This window comes from Caloenas nicobarica, chromosome 5 (assembly GCF_036013445.1).
Source record: "Caloenas nicobarica isolate bCalNic1 chromosome 5, bCalNic1.hap1, whole genome shotgun sequence".
NCBI classification, from domain to species: domain Eukaryota; kingdom Metazoa; phylum Chordata; class Aves; order Columbiformes; family Columbidae; genus Caloenas; species Caloenas nicobarica.
In genome coordinates this window covers 62,286,447-62,305,082 of record NC_088249.1, presented here as the reverse complement: position 1 = coordinate 62,305,082, position 18,636 = coordinate 62,286,447, and the positions used below count along the sequence as shown (strand labels likewise).

At 36.7% G+C, this 18,636-nt stretch overlaps 1 protein-coding gene across 3 annotated transcripts in view; it reads left to right on the top strand.

Moving 5' to 3' along the window:
- METTL15 (methyltransferase 15, mitochondrial 12S rRNA N4-cytidine) overlaps positions 1-18,636 on the top strand; it is an 86,177-nt gene that overhangs the window by 59,170 nt on the left and 8,371 nt on the right. For all 3 annotated transcript variants that reach the window (XM_065635966.1, XM_065635965.1, XM_065635967.1), the window contains exons 4-5: positions 15,129-15,324; positions 17,424-17,598. In XM_065635966.1, coding sequence (XP_065492038.1) covers positions 15,129-15,324; positions 17,424-17,598 — 371 coding nt within the window. The remainder of the gene's footprint in view (positions 1-15,128; positions 15,325-17,423; positions 17,599-18,636) is intronic.

The window sequence follows — 18,636 nt, the reverse complement described above, 5'->3', positions numbered from 1 at the left end:
AATTTATAATGTCTCCAGAATACCTATAGGATTGCAATGATGCTTCATGGAGCAGTGGGGAAGAATATGGAAGAGAGCAGGAAACTCAGGAACATGGAGACAATTGAAAAACCATAGCAATGGAAGGATAAAAAGCAAGTCTAGAAGACAAGAACTATATGCAAGTTTTGCTGAGAAAAATGGAGCATCAGAAAAATACCAAAAGGCCAAGTGACTTATAATTCATGTTTGAAGGGGACAGGACGTTTTTAAGAGGGATGATATGAGTCAGAGGTGAAATGAATGGAAAAGATGGAAACATGAAATATGACAGGCAAAATGGCAAAGAATGGAAGTTAAATATTGGTTGACCATTCAACACCAGCAATCAAAATTTGTGGAGAAGTTGGGGATAGCCAAGAAACAGCATGAGAAGAGTCCTCAGGATGTCTTTGGGATTTTTAGTTCCAGATGGAAGTATTGAGTGAAAGACAGAAATTTTTTTTGTTTGTTTAGAGAGGAAAAGAAAAACAAAAACCACAAAACCACCGCCACCAACAAAACTCTGCATGGTTGTGCATTTCTGTCTTGCTTCATTTTTTGCTCTACAGCAAAAATATATATGTCATCTCTTACAGTTGCCATGGAAAGTGCTGTGGCTTTACACCTCCCTGTCCACTTCAGCATGAAATCGATCGGTGAAAATGCTTCTGAGTGTGACGCAGGTCCCTTCAGACTTGGCTCTTCTGCACAGTCTGGAACCTCCTGGAAATTGCTCACCTTCTCATATTTTTTTTGATAACATTGTGTTCAGCTTTGAGCAAAAACTTTGACTTTCTCATTCGAAATGGGCAATAGTTGCCAATGTCTGATTAAAGTAGAGATTTTCTTACCATTGTTTTAATTTACAGGAACTTCTGTAACATTTCCTGTTATATTTGGCCAGCCAAGATTTTCTGAAAGAAAACATTACGCACTTTTTATGCATACAGGAAAGGCAACAAGGATGATTGAAGTCCTGTGGGTAGTGACTTGGTTCTCAGGAAGCAGTCTTGCAATATGTATAATGCACCAAAAAAGGAAATGTGGGTTCTATATGTTATACTCTTTAAAAAAAACCTCACATAGTAACAATCTACATACTTGTAAATTCTCCGGTGAGGTTTTTATATGTTTTATATAAACTGCAGTTTACTAGAGGGACAGAGTATACTTTGGCACTGGTGATACTGAAGGAAAAAGAGTCAAAGATGACCTTGCAGACTCAGGGAGAAAGTTTTCTGCATATCCAAAATCTGGCTGATCAATGCAGAAAACCACCTTGCTAATAAATAGACAGAAAAGAGTAGGCACTATGGTCTCTACTTTTCAGAAATTGTACTTGGGAGACTGTTGACTGCAGGGATAGGAGATGGTAAGGGTGTGATGGGGGCTATTCTGCCTGTATTTCTAGCACAAAGAAAGAAATCTGTGATAAAAGAAAACCTTCTCATGCAGTCTTAGAAGTATCAGGAAAAAAGACAAAAGAGCGAATGGGATGATATAGGCAAAAATTTGATCAGTCACTTTTTCTAAGACATGAAAGCAGATGTTAGCCAACTTTAAATTTAACTGCAGATTTCCTGATCAAACATAGGAATGAGACAGCTTCAACCCTGAATGATTTCCAAAAAGAAATTAAAAGAAGATAGATTGTGGATGTTAGAGACATGGGTTTTAAACAATGTCAATAAATTACCTGGTGGTTGATTTTTCTTGGTCTAAACCAAAATCAAATATCCTCCTGGAATTCCTAAATTGTATTTTTCTTTCCTGTTTTTAGAAACCTTCTTAAGTAACATCCATAATCTGTCTTGCTGATTTTGTGTGGTTTATACATAAAGAATTTTTCCTAATGTTTAGTTCAGAGCTGCTTTGCTCACACTTTGGCCAAGTATTCCTTGACTTGCTCTTGCTTGGCACGCAGAATGACTGAATACTGACGTCTTTTTAACAACATCTTATAGAGATAAGCATCCTGATCTTCTCCAGCCTTCTTTTATCCAGAAAGAAAAACAAAACCAAGCACAACATTCAGTGTTTCCATATGAGTCATTTTTTCTAACCACCTTTTTTATTGGTCCCTGGATCTCTTTCAGTTTGTTGACTGCTTTGTTAAAGCACTGTCTGGAAAACTTGGCCCAGTATTTCTGGTGATACCTGATCAGTTCTGTGTCACATGGAATACTTGATTCTTAATTTTGTTTATCAGACTTTTCCTAATTTTGCTGTGAAAATATTTGCCTTTTTTCCGAATACTCTACATTAGAAGATGATGCTATTTTGTTGAATGATGTAATTCTTCAGTTTTGGTGTGGGTGTGTTTTTGTTTTTCTCCAGGATTATGCTCATTTTGGCAGCTGTGGTTTTTCAGCTCAGAGCCGTCTCAAACTTTTATTAAAGTATTACTGTTCTGTCGGTATAGAACCTATGACTTGTACCAGGCCCGGGATCGGTGCCTGTAAAAATCCTGTGGGGTTACCAGCCAGTTTGGGTACAGACTGTTTATAATAACTGATTTGATGTGTTTTAAACTACAGAAATTTCCACCATAACTTCCTAGTTTGCTTAATGTTATGTAGAACAGGCAAGATCTAGCACTAACTGTGCTCTATACTCACTACCCACAATCCATTATTTTTGCAAGGGGAGTTGGAAGAATGAAATTATTTCTCTTAACCAAAATAATTGGCTTCATGCAACTTTATTGCAAAATTCTCATGTAGCTTTTTTTTTTTGTCCTTATATATTGGTGCTTCAGTAACCTTGAAACAGAGGTGGTTGATGCCCCAAACCCTTCAGTATTTAAGGGGCATTTGGGCAATGCCCTTAGTAACATACTTTAACTTTTGATCAGCCCTGAAGTAGTCAGGTAGTTGGACTTACATGATCATTGTGGGTTCTTTCCAATTGAAAATATGTCTATTCTGTTCTTCCAATCTTCTGTTTTCAAGGTGTTTTGTAAAGCGAGCCAGGTACTGATGCAAACCCAAGTGCGGTAAGTGAGGGTGAGCAGAAGACTCATTCCTATCTAAAACGCTGCCGTGTGAGTGTCATACACATGCGATTCTGACATGGAGTCCTCTTGTACCAGCTTCAGAACTATGAGAGAAATCTGGTTCAGGTCCTCGGGATCATCAGCAAAAATCTTCTCACTTCAGTTAATATAGTGTGAAGAAGACAGATATATACAAAAGATGTGCCAGACCCTTACCATGCAGAGGGTCATTCTACTCTTCACTTTAGACAAGACTTTAGTGTTTTTCAGAGTGATCCGCAAAGAGGTGGATTCAGGTATAGATGAATAGAGATAAATGGTGAGGAACATATTTTGAGAAAACTCCAAATATTTTTTGACATGGTTTAAGCCTTTGCCTGAATTGATTTGCTCAGCCCCTTATTTGTAAGAAGAATGATGCAAAATAGTTATTATATGAGCATGTCTTTTATCCCTCTGTATGGTATAACCAGAACTGTCTGATCATCTTTTCAGCCGACAGCATCTTCCATAAAGCTTTATTCATTAATTTTTGTATTGGATAACTCGCTGGTTTTAAGGACAAAAGCAGTATGATGTCAGAACTGCTTACCCTGGAGAAGTCAGTCCAAATGCATTAATGTTGAGCAATCAGACTCGCAGAGGAAGTTCTTCCGGCAATAATGTCTGGATTCTTTTTTAAGACAGAACAATAGCTCTGAGATCACTTGAGGATTACTTTTATAAATCAAATCGAGCTATACACTTTGTAACAAATCTAATAACCATAGTGTGAATATAACACAAAAGTCATTGGTATTGCAGGAGGTATGTGGTGGGGATGGAATTTACGGTGCCAAATTCATGGCAGAGGTTTGCAGAGTAAAACCAGAGGTGTGCTTGTCCCAGCGCTGACAACTTCTGCTGGATGGTTTGGTTGAATTCTGTTTGATTTATTTGATATTTCATTATTATGTCTTTTTAAGTTTCTTTTATAGAAGTTTTTCAAGGATGCTACCTTAAGGAAGAGCATCCTCTAGATAATACATCACACTGCTGAAATGAAATACTAAGGTATTTCTTTAGTATTTCCCATGGGAGATTTGAAACCTTACCAGAGCACATTGTAGGAACACCGGTGGAGCCATCTAGTGTCTTTTGAAGAATTTAACAGATTACCCGTGTTTTTGCCATGGCAAAGAGAAATTTATTTGAAATAAAAGAGTAATTTTTCCACTTGAAGTGCTGGTATTTGTATTTATATTGATGGCAGTAGTCTAGCTTGTGAACAGGAACACAAATATATTTGTATAGCAACAAAAATGAACCTTTCTTCCAGTGAGGATTATTCTACTCAGTAATGAATTGTTTATACTAAAAGAGTATTATACCAAATGGAGAGCAATGAAACTCCATTTACTGACACTTCCAAAGAGAAACGATATCATAACTGAAAAATCACTGATTTTGAGAATGTGCAAAAATACTGAGCCTGTATTTACAGTTTAATCCTTAAATTTTTTTCATGTCATCAGGTAACGATGAGAGATTATTTTATATATTGCCCAGAATCCAACAGCAAAAACTTTGAGTCTTGTATTAGTGCCCTGATATGGAAAATGAACCTGCTTGAAGAAAATATCGAAACGATTCAGGACTAATTTTTTAGCTTTTTGACAAAACACAACCAAGGATTAATGTTCCAGAGATGTGTCAAACTACACTTGGTTTATAATTGGACTAAATACACGATTGCTTTATCTTAATTTCAAGCTTATAATTCTGGGGGGGAAAAAAAAGATCAGTGATCTATAGTGTTGTTGAAGATTTAAATAATTTAAAACCCTTTACCAACTTCGTGAACGATTTGCACTAAAGCTTTTCACCTGCCCGAAGGGCTGCCATGTAGCTGGAGTCCCAAGTTTCTGGGCCAGAAGTTAAAAGGCAGAAAATTCCAATTAGAGATTAGGGGGGAAAAAGCCATAAGGACGGTAGCACTGGAACAGGTTGCCCGGAGAGCTTGTGGAGTCTTTGGAGGTGTTCAGGGCTTAACTAGACCTGGCCTTGAGCAACCCCGTCTAATTAGATCTGCATTGAGAAGGGGTTGGACTAGACGACCTCCGGAGGTCTCTCTTGACAAATTATTCTCTTGTTCTGTGATTCTCAGGTAAAAAAAGATGATACATCAGAAAAAAAATGTTCTCCATAACAGTCTGAAAATTTGTGGATCAAATGAATTTTTTGTGTAATTCCAGTTTTGGAAAACTTTAGTTTAAATAAATGCCTAAGTAGACTGTACCTGTCTTCTGAAGCCTGTCAAGATCATGTTACTGTGTATTTTCTAGCATCTCAAAGGGCATTCAGCTTCACATGGAAATTACCTGTAATTATTTTATGTATAAGCTCTTAGCCTCTACTAAAGCTAGTCATACAAAAGAAAGTACTAGTCTAATTGAGGAATCAGCTCCTTACTATATGAAACACATAAATGTAGAGAAATGCAGCCTATGAAGTTCCAAGCCATGGAGCAGAATGTTAAAATGTTCTTTTCAGATAAACCAGTTCTCTTTTATTCTGGGTGGAAAGAAATATAGTTAAAATACTACTGGAGTAAGTTGATTTGGGATTTGGGGGTTTTTTTTAGAGTATTGCAGAACTCTCCTTTTATATCACATTAAGTTAATGCCGTTAGACTATTTTATCGCTGTCTATGGAAAAATAGATACTGAACTTTTCCTTCAGTAATGATCAAAAGGTGTTGACCTTGGGATCCTAATTATCCTTTTGTAGCAGCAAAAGGGCTTGGGAGTTGCTTTCTCCTGAATTTAAAAAAGCTAAACATCATTTTATCTCAGTGCAGTGTCTTTTTTGAGTTTGTTATCAGAAAGCAGCAATTTCCTGTCAACACCAGTGTTATGTTTGGTTCAAGAATCCCCAGTAATCACTTTGATTGGGAAAATGAGGAGAAAGAAGCCTTTTCAGTGCCAATGTTGTATTTATACATCCAGTTTAAGTTTTTCTAAAAGTAAAATGAATCGTTTATACCTGAAGGGTACGTTATTCTTAGGTTGGAGTATGTTTATACCTGTGTAAAAAGTGTAATGTGTATGTGTCTTGATAAGTTTAAGTAAACATTTTTGGGGCGCACTTTACAGTGGAGAATAACAATAGCTGTTCGAATACAAACATGCTGTGAAAGGCATCTAGATCATTGAATCCAATTGCCTGGTATTACATGCCGCTGCATAATTTAATCTCCTTCACTATGCTCTGTCTTAAAAGTAATTAGGCGTTCTATATGTAGTGCTCCAGCTATGCCAGACTCTAATTTTTCATTATATGAAACTTTATTTAAATTTCCGGTTAAAGTAGTTACTTAATTTAATTTTAGATGAACAAAATTAACTGATAGTTGATTAATATCTGTTAGCTCTTTTCTCTCCCTGGCATTCAAAATACTTGGTGGAGAATATTAACATCTATTCTTGGCCTTCTTTTTTGTATGCAAAACAAGTCTGGGGGTTCTTTTTATACTTTCATCTCATAATAATAGCTCTCATTTCTTCTGGTCATCCCATTAGGGCTTCTCTGTGCCGGTTCCACTTTGAGCTGCTCTCTTTTTGGTAAAGCTCCTGGAATGGCAAACAGTACTCCGGATGAAGTCCTACCATTAATAGTTTTATTTTCCTAATGAAAAGACTTCTGACTTGTACCTCCTAGGATTTTGTTTCTCTCTTTTTATGACTGTGTTCATGCTGCTGTTTACTGTTCGTTGTTCCTTTTCCTCGTGGTTGTGCCCAAATGATGAGATTTTTCTGGCACCCCAATACATGATTTCACATTTGATGCTGTTCAACTCATCACATTTCTCTTTGGTCATTTCTTTATGAACTCTGTCATCCTTTGCTGGGGTACTTGCAACAAATGTAACTAAGTTGGCATTGTCTCTTCTAGGTTAATAGAAACTCGACTAGAAATACTTTTTTGATTATGGGTTTTTCAGGATCACATTTTGTGATATTTGAAATGGATTTATGCTACAGCTGCTGTTCTGGTACCCTGACCATCCCATTTCTATACATCCACATTGTTTCTTCTTTATGGTATTGTTTTAACTTAAGCTGTTCATTTTGGCTGCTTGAAGATATCACGCTGCGTTGATTTCGTGACTGTTTAGTTACCTTTTACACCTAGTCGAGTCGACTCCCCATTTTGTTTTACCTCTGGATGTTTTCTTCTTTTACAAGTGGTGTTTTTTTGTTTTGTTTTGTTTTTTTAATGTATCTCAATTGGATATATTTTCCCAATACAGAGAAACAGAGCAGTAATTTAAAATTGTCTGTGTGCTTTCAGGATCAAACATTATTCAATTAGATATTCTCTTATTTCTCCAAACACAACTTTATCCTTTATTTTGTCATCTGCAGTGGCAAGTAACTGGACTGTGCATGTAGTCTCTGAACAGAAAATAACATAGGTGATTCAAATTAGGGTATTTCACCAAAACCATTAATTATTCTTATTTCCATATTTAGCTCAAAGATAATTTGCACAGTTTTTGGATGTTCATTATGGAGGAGGGAAGTCCATTTCAATGCAGCATCTCATGACTTCTATGAATTAAAAATGTCAATACATGAAACACTGATTGTCAGGAAAGATCGTCACTGGTGAAATGCAGCTAAATTTGCCAGGTTTTATTACAAAATATTGCATCAATGAGATAACAGAATGAGAATTTAATATAGAATTGCCTGTAAGATTCTATGTGAATGCCAAGCAGATTGTGTCTACGGAGCAGCAAGATCTTAATGGTTCCTAAACAAACTAGTTTTGTTTTTATGGTTACGTTCTGAAATTGAAATTTCTAAATTAGAAAAAAGGTCAAGGACACTGGAAAAGTGAATTGCTGCCAAATTGTGTTTTGAGACAGCATTTTAAATCAGAGGCTTTCTTACAGTTGTTAATATTCCATTCTTTTGTGTAACTTTAGCAGTTTTTTACAATTTAATGCTTACCATTGTAACTAAAAGTCTGTTCTCTTAGGGGATGTACCCAACTTTTCAGATACAGTATTTAAAACTCCTGATCTTCTGAAGGTTTTAGTTTGATGAACTAGTAAAATACCCCTTTAAAATATGCATATAAACCTTATAATCTTTAATAGGATTGAGTACGTGATTTTCTTTCCAACGGTGGATTTCAATGTTCTGAGAAGCAAATATAGATTTGTGATTTTAAGTGCTTTGTAATTTGGAACGAATTTTCAGAGTTTGTAAATTCAGAAGTAACAAGTACAATTTAACAAGGTAAAGGAACCATTTTATGTAAAGAATGGGTAGTAGAAGCAAGCGAGTCTTCTGGTGTAGGTTTTTCTGCCTTGCTATAAGCGTCACACTCATTTCAAAGCAAAGAGCTCACCAGTGAAGTACCACATGGACATGTGGGTAGGATATGCAACCTATTTATTCATAAATTATCTAAGCAAGACTGCAAATTGGTGGCCTAATTGCTGATGATTGCTGACTAGGCTATGTTACCTAATACGGCAAAAATTAAGACTTATTCTGAAGAAATGACAAACCTTACAAGGCAGGCAGGTGAAAAGACTTATAGTTAAGTATTCATATAACGTGAAGTGGCAAAAAACACGTTAAGATTACTTATGTAGTGATGCGCTATGAGCTGAGCAGTCAGTAATGAAATACTTGGCTTATAATATGAAAACTTAACCCTTGGTGTTCGCTGGTGGTTAGGAGATCATGCCAACAACTGCTAGGGGAGGAAAAGAGGACAGAATAGTGACTGTTAGCCTGTCATCTAAGCCCATGATATTGTATTTTTAATTTTATGCACAGTTCTTGTTCTCGTGTCTGAAAAAGGGTGAGCCCTGGTACCGGCAAGGATACAGAAGAGCAAAGCTTGGTGGCTTCCGCAACTTCCAGCTGAGTGACGCCCCCACTGCACTTCGGCCCTTATTTGCATTCCTGTTGTGTTCAGCTTCTCGTATTTCTCCTCATGATTAGGAGCTTGTAGCTGGGAGATGTGATGCTGTCCAAGTGTTAATGTTAAAGCAGGAGTCAATTAGGGGTGTAGACGTGCTCTTATATGAGACAGCTTAGGTAAGAGTGACAGGAGGGAGGAAAAAGTTGCTTGTTTCATTTGTAGTAAATTCTTGATGCCAGGTGTATTCATCCTTAGTGTTCTAAGGTTTAACTGCCTTGTCAAATGAAGAAATAGTTTGTCAAAGGAAATAAAAATCCTCTAGGGTTTTATCAGGCCCCTCCAATACTGTCAGCTGCTGAAAAATTAAGAAAAAAAGCTTCTGTGGCTCCGATTTGTTTTTCCATTTATTGTGTCATAGTATTGCCACTGAGTTGCGAGGTCTAGACTCGTATTTTGATAAAAAGGCAAAGGTTATGCAAATGTATTCCAAGTATCAGTAGCGGCAGGTCTGTCAAAGCAACAATTATGCACAATTGTGAGCAAGCTCTCTCCTTGAATAGAGCACTTCAGACTGCCAAAATTTGTGATGTGGAAAAGTATTGAGTAAATTTGCTTTGTTAGCTAAAGAAAATTTAACAATAGTTTCATTTATTATTTGGTTCTGCAGGGAGGAAAAAGAGATGCTTTTTACATGCTGTATGTCTGGGTTTTTGGAACTGTCTTACAAAATGTAAATCAAATTGTAATAGGAGTCATCTTAAAACAATTGAACATGTGGGTTGGAGGTAGGAGTAGCCTTTTGATAGTTCATTGCATGTTGCTTTTTAAATTGTCAGTGTACGTTCTCTTAACTTCAAGTTCTTGTTTTATGTGCAGATAAATATGTCAATAAACTAAACCTTTTATTCAGCTAACAAGTGAATACCCTTGGAAGCTGGATAGCTATTTTCTAATCTTGGAAATTGACTACAAGATTATTTTGCGCTTTCTTCATAATCCTTTGTTTATGAACAGATTACTATGTATTTCCGAGGTTATTAGTTTACGCGAGAAAGCACTAGGCAGTGTAATAATTTAACTTTCTTTGCTAGAAAAATAATTTACTTGATCTGAGATTCTATTATGTGTAAAAATTCCTTCGTTAATATCCATATTATGCAGAGAATAGTTAATTACTGCTTTAGGTAAGGTAGAAACAGATTTAGACAGCACAAAACAAATTGTTGCAGGGAGGGAAAGCAGGTAGTAGGGAAAGTACACTTTTTTTGTTCATTTATCATACAGGAGAGACAATTTTTTTTCTTTTGAAACAGTTACATTTCATATATGGTATTTTGGTCATTATACATCGTTGATCATAAGTGATGAGTAATTGATCAGTAAAGCTGATTGAATGATAAATCTGATTTTGTGCCTTGCCCCCAGTCTGAAACCCTGAATATTTCAGATTCCTCTGAAACTGGGCATTAACACTGCCGAAAAAGATGCTGTGATCTGCTCATTCCCTACATGTTTGTAATTTTGTAGCACAGAACTCAGCCTGGACTGAACTGTTAGTTCTCAAAGAGATATATGGGCTTTTTCCAGAGCTGTAATTAAGTTTTTGTAAAGCTAGGAATATAATGATAAGGTTCATTTGTAAGTTTATAGATGTTATAGTGTTTTTTTCTTGCAAACATGAAAACCACACCAATTTCCCATTTGTCAAAGGTCATTTAAATTTTTTTACGCAATATTCAGATACGTTTTTTGAGAGGGGCGTTGCGCTGAGGCGGGGTGACGCTCATAACAATTTCCAGGTAGGATGCTGAGGGTTGCAGGGATTTCCGCCTGGAAGACTTGGTTTGGTTCCAGGTGTGCCTGGTGCGGTGCAGCTGTGAGTGCAAGTCACAGCTACCGAGTGACATTGGTGAATGAGTCAGTGACACCAAACCACGTCTGTACCCATATCCTCGTTACCGCCGGTGCTAATTGGCACCCCTTTTGGCAGTCTCGGTGGAGTTACTGAATCAAACAAAGCATCAGATGAGTGTCCTTGTTTGATGTGTGTTGGCAAGAGTTGGCTGAAAACCTTTTTTTTTTTTTTTTTTTTTCCAGTTCTCTCGAATAAACTACTTATTCTGGTTGAGTAGAAGGTAGTTTTCATTGTTGACAAGGGATCATCACTTCCCACCTTGCTGTGTGTTTGTATGTAGAATTTATAGGGGGAGCAATGGTGAAAGATCAAGAGCAAGTATTGTTATATACACGTAAAAAATGCTGAAGCACCATGAAAGCACAATCGTGCATTTCTGTGAAATTACTTGAATGACTGATGTCACAGCAACCTCAGTGACAACAAAGAGGAACTAGATAAGGGAAAAGATTTTCTCTTGTTTATTTTGTAGAAACCGTATTCATGCTTAACTTTTTTCCCCTCTCAGCTGAGTAAAATAAAAAAGAAATATTTTCGTAAAGCATTGTGGAATACCAGAGGTTTAACTGAAAGCAGAAGAGCCTGAAATACATGAGGAGTCTTTGAACTCCTTCTCATTCTGCTCTTTCATATAATTGAGGCGTGGATCCAATGCTGTCTATCAGAATTACTATGCTATGTGTCATAGTATAATATAATAAAATACTGTTATGACCTGAACAAAGGGTCCTGAACCCAAGGTTCTGTGTTATTTTCCAACCGTAGCAAACAACACAAGAATTCTGCAAACTCTTGAGGTTGTTGCACAATAAAACCTACTAAGACTCAACAACATATGTAGCAGCTGAAATAACACTTTATTATTTTTAAAATTGGCTGCATTGTCCATGTTCCCAGTGTTCTTTTAAAATCTTGAATACATTTTTCTTGGCAAATGTCAAAATTTGTAAAGAGGGAGTGAGCATGTTGAATATTTTAAGAAGTCAGAGATTGCTTGACTGTAGCAGTTGGGAATTTATCAAAAATTACCGTGCTATTACCACACACACACACACACACAAGCCAAATGAGACCTAAACATATGACAGGTATTGTCTGCTTTTTTACATCCTCAGACAGTAATCTCTGAAATTATCTTAGCTTTTCTACGTAAGTATCTTCAAGTCATTCAGTATTAAACCCTGCAAATCTTCTCCATTTATAAGAGAGGGGCTAAAAGCCCTTCACAGTTGTTTTATGTTTCCAAAATATTCTGAATATGTAGAGTGCTGTTCAAGTGTTAAGTTTAAACATTTTCTCTTAAGCAAGACAATTGGATTTGGACAGATTGTAACCTTCAAAGATCACCTAAAATGATGAATATGCTGTATGACCCTTTGTACTCCAAAGAGCTTTTGAGGGTATCCCCAAGACCCCCCCTAGAACCTCCACTTAATCTTGATCTGTAATGTTTTGATATGCTCTGTCTTCTCAGGCTTTTTTGAACCATAAGCTTGGCTGTTATATTTGGTATTTAGGGATGTTTTCTGGTTTACCTTTCCTGCTTTTTCCACTAAGCATTGTTTTGTCAATATATACCCTTTATATTTTTGCAATATGTAAAGGGTAATAGACTTTCACACTAGGTAAGTGTGGTCGTGGAACATAAATTGTCTAATGCCCAAAGAAAACATTGGAGCATGGAAAAAGAAAGTAAGAAGAATTTCTACATACCTGGGGAAAGCAGGAGGCATGTCCCTGTAGGAAATAAACATTTTTACTGTACACAGTTTTTCATTATTTATTTGAGGTTATTCTGGAAAAAGGATTTACAGATGATGTAAATAAAAATCTGAAGGCAGAAGGAACTGAGGCTAAATTAAGCATTTTTAGAGAAAATCTTGTAGGTAACAGGCGGTTGTTATTTGAACATAGGTGTAAAGAATAGTAGACAAGGGAAGAGTTTGATTGTGTTCTAATAAATGCTTTTGAATGCTTGGTAAATGTGTCATGCTCATAGTCTAATAGATTAGTCCTTGTCATCACTATGATCATTGTTACTATCCTTTCGAAAAAAGGGTTGATGTTTGTATTTCCTTTCATAAGGTAATAAATCTTTCACAGCTGTGTACTTGGTTTGATTAATTGAAATGTATGAGAGTCCCAAGCCGCTTAAAGTTGTTTCTTCTAGTCCACAAAGAAACAGGAATTCAGAGAACTGGCCTGAACATTTTAATATAGTCACTATAATGTCATGAAAAGCATCTGGTTTTAGTAAAGATTTATATTCACCAAGACACCCATATCCACTATTGACACACAAAATGCAGTGTATAACAGGTTATAGACAGAAGCCATAATTTCACACAGCTGAAAGGCTGACATCAAAATGTCAATCTAATTCTTTTTCAATCTTTTCTTATTTCCGAACTCCAAAACATTTTTCAACTCGAAGCATCTCTCTACCAAAGAGTAAATTTCCACTTACTTCAAATATACTTCTTTTTTATTTACCTTTTCCTAATCACAAAGGAGTGGCAGACCACAAATCAAAGGCCACTGTCCCAAACATCTTAGCCATCCAAATACGTATGACTTGTTTCAAGAAACGTCATCAAATTTCTAGCAAGTTATAAATGTAGTTTAGAATAGTTTTTCAGATTGGCTGGGAGCACAGAACAGCACGTGTCCGTAGTCGCTGACGTGGATTACTGTCTGCTGGGGAACTAGACAATGGCCATTTATAATATTTTCCAGATCTCGTTTATTTTTGTCTCCCACATACAGAATTTTAAAGTTCATTCCTTTGCACAACTTGTAAAGTTAGCAACACTGCCCAGTTGGACCAAGTGGTACAGATTTTTAAGAAAATTCCTCTCATTATATTCAGGGGAAATACAACCTCCGAGCTATACCTAGATAGCTTCAATTGGTTTAAATATGTTAAGTGGATCATTGTGCTTTTCAGGAACTGTCAGTGCTTATTAAGTTGAATAGTTGTATTTAATTACATGCTGGACAGCAATCAGTTCAAAAATGAGCATGTGAGATTGTGATATCCCTCATGACATCTGTTTATTCAAGGTATTTCCCAGTTTTTGCACTACGTTAAATAGGTTGATTCATTTTGCTTTAACGAGGATACCGTTGTGTAGCTAAATGTTCTTCCATATGGTTGCATTCATAACTTCTTTTTTAACAGAGCTTTTTCTCTGTCTTTTTTTTCTTTTCTTTTCTTTTTGGTTAATCCTGGTAGCATTTTCTCCCGCCAGTTGGATGGGCTCGAAAAAGGTTCTAATTCCCTGTTTGTATGCGGTTTTAAAACTCTAGCCACTGGAGTTGACTAAATTGTGTCACAGTGCCAATTTATCTTGATGTTAAACTGACCTGAAAGAAGGATTAGACTTGAGGTGATATTTTGAAAAAGTTTTCAAAAATTACTATGATATGGAAGTGTCAAAAGAAACATGGGCAGCTGTTCTTTTGTAGCTAAAACAGAGGAGTTGCTCTCTCCGTCCGCTCACTCCTGCCTGTGTAACTGAGACAAAATTATGCCTTAACCTTGCAGACCTTGTAATAGTCCGAATACTGACCAGTGGGGCTGAAGAGCAGTTATCCAAACTGTAAGCAAAGCTCCGATGTGGAAACACTGGCTGCTTGTTAGGGGCAGAAATATATTGTGTTTTGCAGGCACTGCTTAAAAATGCAGCAACGCATTGGTTCATCTTTTTAAATCTGTGAAATTCATTGAGATTTTGAGAGAGAGATAAAATAAATTATTAAATTGTGAGTCACCTTATGTATAAGCAAGAATCAAAAGTCCAGGTTTAGACACCCAAGAAAGCATTTGGTACCTCAGATGTGTCATCTTCTCCCTTGCCATGCCACTCTTTCTCCTTCCAGAATGGAAATATTAAGCAAGAACCACCTTAAATCTAAGAAAGAAGAATGCTAAGCACAAAAAAGCATGTGAAACTCTCCTCTCTCTAGTGATTAGGTGCATGAATTGAAACTACACTGAAGTATTTATTTGCTTATGATCCAGTGCGCCTTGTTTGCCCAATTATTTTTGAAACAGCAAACGCCGCTAAAAAGAAAGGTGTTTGTCCCACGGCAGGAACCCAGGATTTTTTTCCTGGCAGGTAAGTTTTAACCACAAGGCTGAAACTATTACTTTGGGAATAGCCTTGTTGCTTCTGAGAGGAGTGCTACTATGTAACTCCTGCTACGCATGGGGAAGACACTGCACTGTTATAATTAAAATTAAGGCTATTTATTTGTTATTTCTTACAGGAAACAGATTCGAGCTCTTCTAGGACAGTTTAGCCAGTCGGAGGCTTTGTTAATCTCCTCTGGAGTTGAGCCAGGGACTCTGGATGGAGTTCTCTTGGATGCTGGCTGTTCTTCTATGCAATTTGATACACCTGAAAGAGGTTTTTCCCTGCAGAAGGATGGACCTTTGGACATGAGGATGGATGGTGACAGGTACCTCTTAATAAAATATTTCTCCTTGAAGCTCAAAAACTGTGTGCTCAGCAACCTCTGTGCGTTCTGTTTCCCCGTAACTTGAAGAATTCTCGTCATCAAACCACATCTAATTTTGGACCATACCGTCTATCTTTTGCCACAAAGCTTTTTTCCATCTCCACACTTAGAACCCTGGTGATCGTCTTTTCCTTCTTTGAAATAATAAGAGGAAAGTTCCAGTGATGAGTAATTAAACCAGTAACGTTTTTGGTAACTATGCTATGTAAATTTTACATTTTTGGAGTGTATGGTATGCAGTCACAGGGGCATCTCACTTTTAGAGACGTGTCTTCCCTCTGTTATTTCCGGAGTTTCTCAGACTGTTCTCGATCCGCATCTCTCAAGCCCTTACTGCAGTCCCTTTCCACCACACTTACTATTTGTGGAACCTTCACTTGAGCACAATGGGTTGCTCCCTCATGAAAGGAGCAACCTCCCTCTTTCCTGCAATGGCCATCTGACCCAGTTACTTCTCTCTAAAATGAAAGTAATATAAAATAACTAAATAAAATCCCATCCATTTTATCTGCCAATTGAAATCAGATAGCAACATTGCTTTTAACACATTAGTATAATGTTGTCTTCCATGCCCATAGATTTATTTTAAGATTTCCTGAGCAATATTTTAAGTTTCCTTTCACATTGTGTAGGAGGCACATCAGGATTACTTAACTGTCAAATTAACAATTACTATATAAATCACCTCTATTTAAATTATTAGAATTGGTGTTTAGTATGTTGAAAAGCATGAACGTCAATGGTGGAATGATAATTTCTACTTATGTAGCAGTTTTCATCTTCAAACAACCTAATATATTGCTGTAGCGTTGTGCTTTTTACACGAACAGCCAAAGATCTCTGCTGTATAGCTGAAGGCAGTAATTGCATAATGTATTACTGGGAGAATGAAGATTTTCGCCATGTATTTTGATGAACCTGTAGGCCTAAGAAACATCATTTAATCTTTCATTGCTCACACAGAGCCGATGGGAAGCCTCAGTTTTTACGGAATTACCCTAGCACATTAATGCAAAGCCTTAACACAGCAAATTTCATGATATTTGCTTCTCCTAGTTTTGTGTAAAAAGCTCACACAATCCTCCTGGGATTCAGCCCTCAGATTTCAAGAATCTGAACTCCAGGCTTGTATTTGCATCAGGAGAATACACACATGGAACAGGAGCAGCAGAACAAAGGGTACCTGTGGCATAACAAAAGCCTTACGCTACGGTTGTTGCTATGATACTACTTGCCTCTGATTTCTAAGTTTTGTTATCTTTTGTAAGATGCTGCAGGAGAGTAATAAATGCCTGAAAAATATTCTGCACATTCGTGTCTTTGTAGAAGAGAATTTATTAAGTAGGTTGTATATTTTCTCCGATTAGTAAACCCATATGTGATGTTCATAAAATAACTTGGACTATTTCAATAACGAAGTGACAGATTTAAAAAAACCACAAATCTATGGCATATACTGTTTATATTGTAGTAATTCTTGTCATTTACAACATTAGGTCATTTCTCTCAAAACAGTATTTGAATATAGATTCTTACACCTTTTAGTGAAAAGTAAAGTTATAATAAATTATTTTCATAAGCAATTGTTGTCATAGCAGGAGATGTGAAAGAAACGATCCTTGAGATCAGTTCTGACTAGAAAACAACATATAATGCAAGGTGACTAAAATGAACCCACAAGGGACAAGTTTATGTTCTAAACCTGTCTAAATGAAAAGTCACACAGCATTTCCATTTTAACACGATACTGAAATATATTTATTCTTGTCAACTCGTTAGGTATAGTTTATGATAATACTTGGAAGTTTCAGCGGTTCTAATTGATGTTAAGGAGCAAACTCAATTTGAAGTAGCAAGGAAAAGGATTTAAAAGGTGCAAGCTGTATCTGTTTTCACAGGGTTGCTGTCTCTTATTTTAAAACCTCAAAGGCACTTGTATGCGGCGTGTGTGTTTGACTTTATGTCTCAATGCTATGAAGCTTCACCTCTTGTCAATGAAAACTGACGTCAGTGAACTAATTGGCTCTTGTTGTGCGTAGGTACCCTGACATGCCCACCGCTGCTGATGTTGTGAATGCTTTAGATCAACAGGCACTTGCGTCCATCCTGAGAACATACGGGGAGGAGAGGCACGCCAAGAAAATCGCTTCAGCCATCGTTCAGGCACGCAGCATATACCCCATCACCAGAACTCAGCAGCTTGCAAGCATTGTTGCAGGTACCCTCATTAATTCTTCGCAGTGGCTGAGGAGAAAAAATATTAATCCCCAAAGTCCCAGAGGGATCTATTTGTACTTGAAATCATGCAGGATCTAATCCTGCCTGCTCTGCTCTGATGTCAGCTCTCTCTTTTTTTTTTTTTATTATTTTTTAGCTCCCACTTTTTATATTGTAGTTTGACGATTAGTTCAATAATAGATTTTACATGGAGAGATTTATCATTCTGCCAACCAAATTGAAACACAGAATGACTGCAGCCTAGGGAATTCTTTATCCCAGCCATTGATAAGCCTCCAAATATCAGATATTTCATATACCTCTTTTAGATTTAAATTTCTACATTTTAGTATTTTGAGGAGCAGTACTATGGCAAAAGGAAATCGGATCATTTCTGTCTACTTAAAGACCCCAGAAGCAAAAAGTAAAGCAACACATAGCTTGCTTCACCTAGCGAATGCCAACTAGATCAGCCTGGAGCGACTATTGAAACACTTCATCTTACTTGCTCTTCACTGTAAACAACTTGAACAAAATGTAGTTAGGCAGGAACTGTGCTCACATCAAGAACCTTCATGTTCGTGTTCTCAAGTGGAAATTTTCAAGTAAAGATGTAAGACACAAACCCTGTTCATTAACGTTATAATATGTAATCTTGAAATTTTTTATTTTACCCAAAAAAATGAAATTACTGGGTCTTGTCACAAATAAGTCTAAACTGCTGACTCCTTTGAATTTAGACCTTTACAATGGCTCCCCAAATTTAACATTTGCTAAAGGATAGTGTTAAACATTGTATCTGTGTCCTGAAGACTTTAAAAAAAATACTGTATTCATAATAATTTCTATTACTTAAACTGGAAGTTTAAGGGACTTACTTTTAATGACCAACAAACAAATTAGAAGTTTCGGCTTTGCATAAGTGAGGATACTTGGGCAAAATATCCAGTCAGCCAAGGCCCAAAGTTTAGCTGATATGATTATCAAGGACCTGAAGACACTGCTTGCTGTTGCAAGGCCCTGCTGTAAATACAGTGAA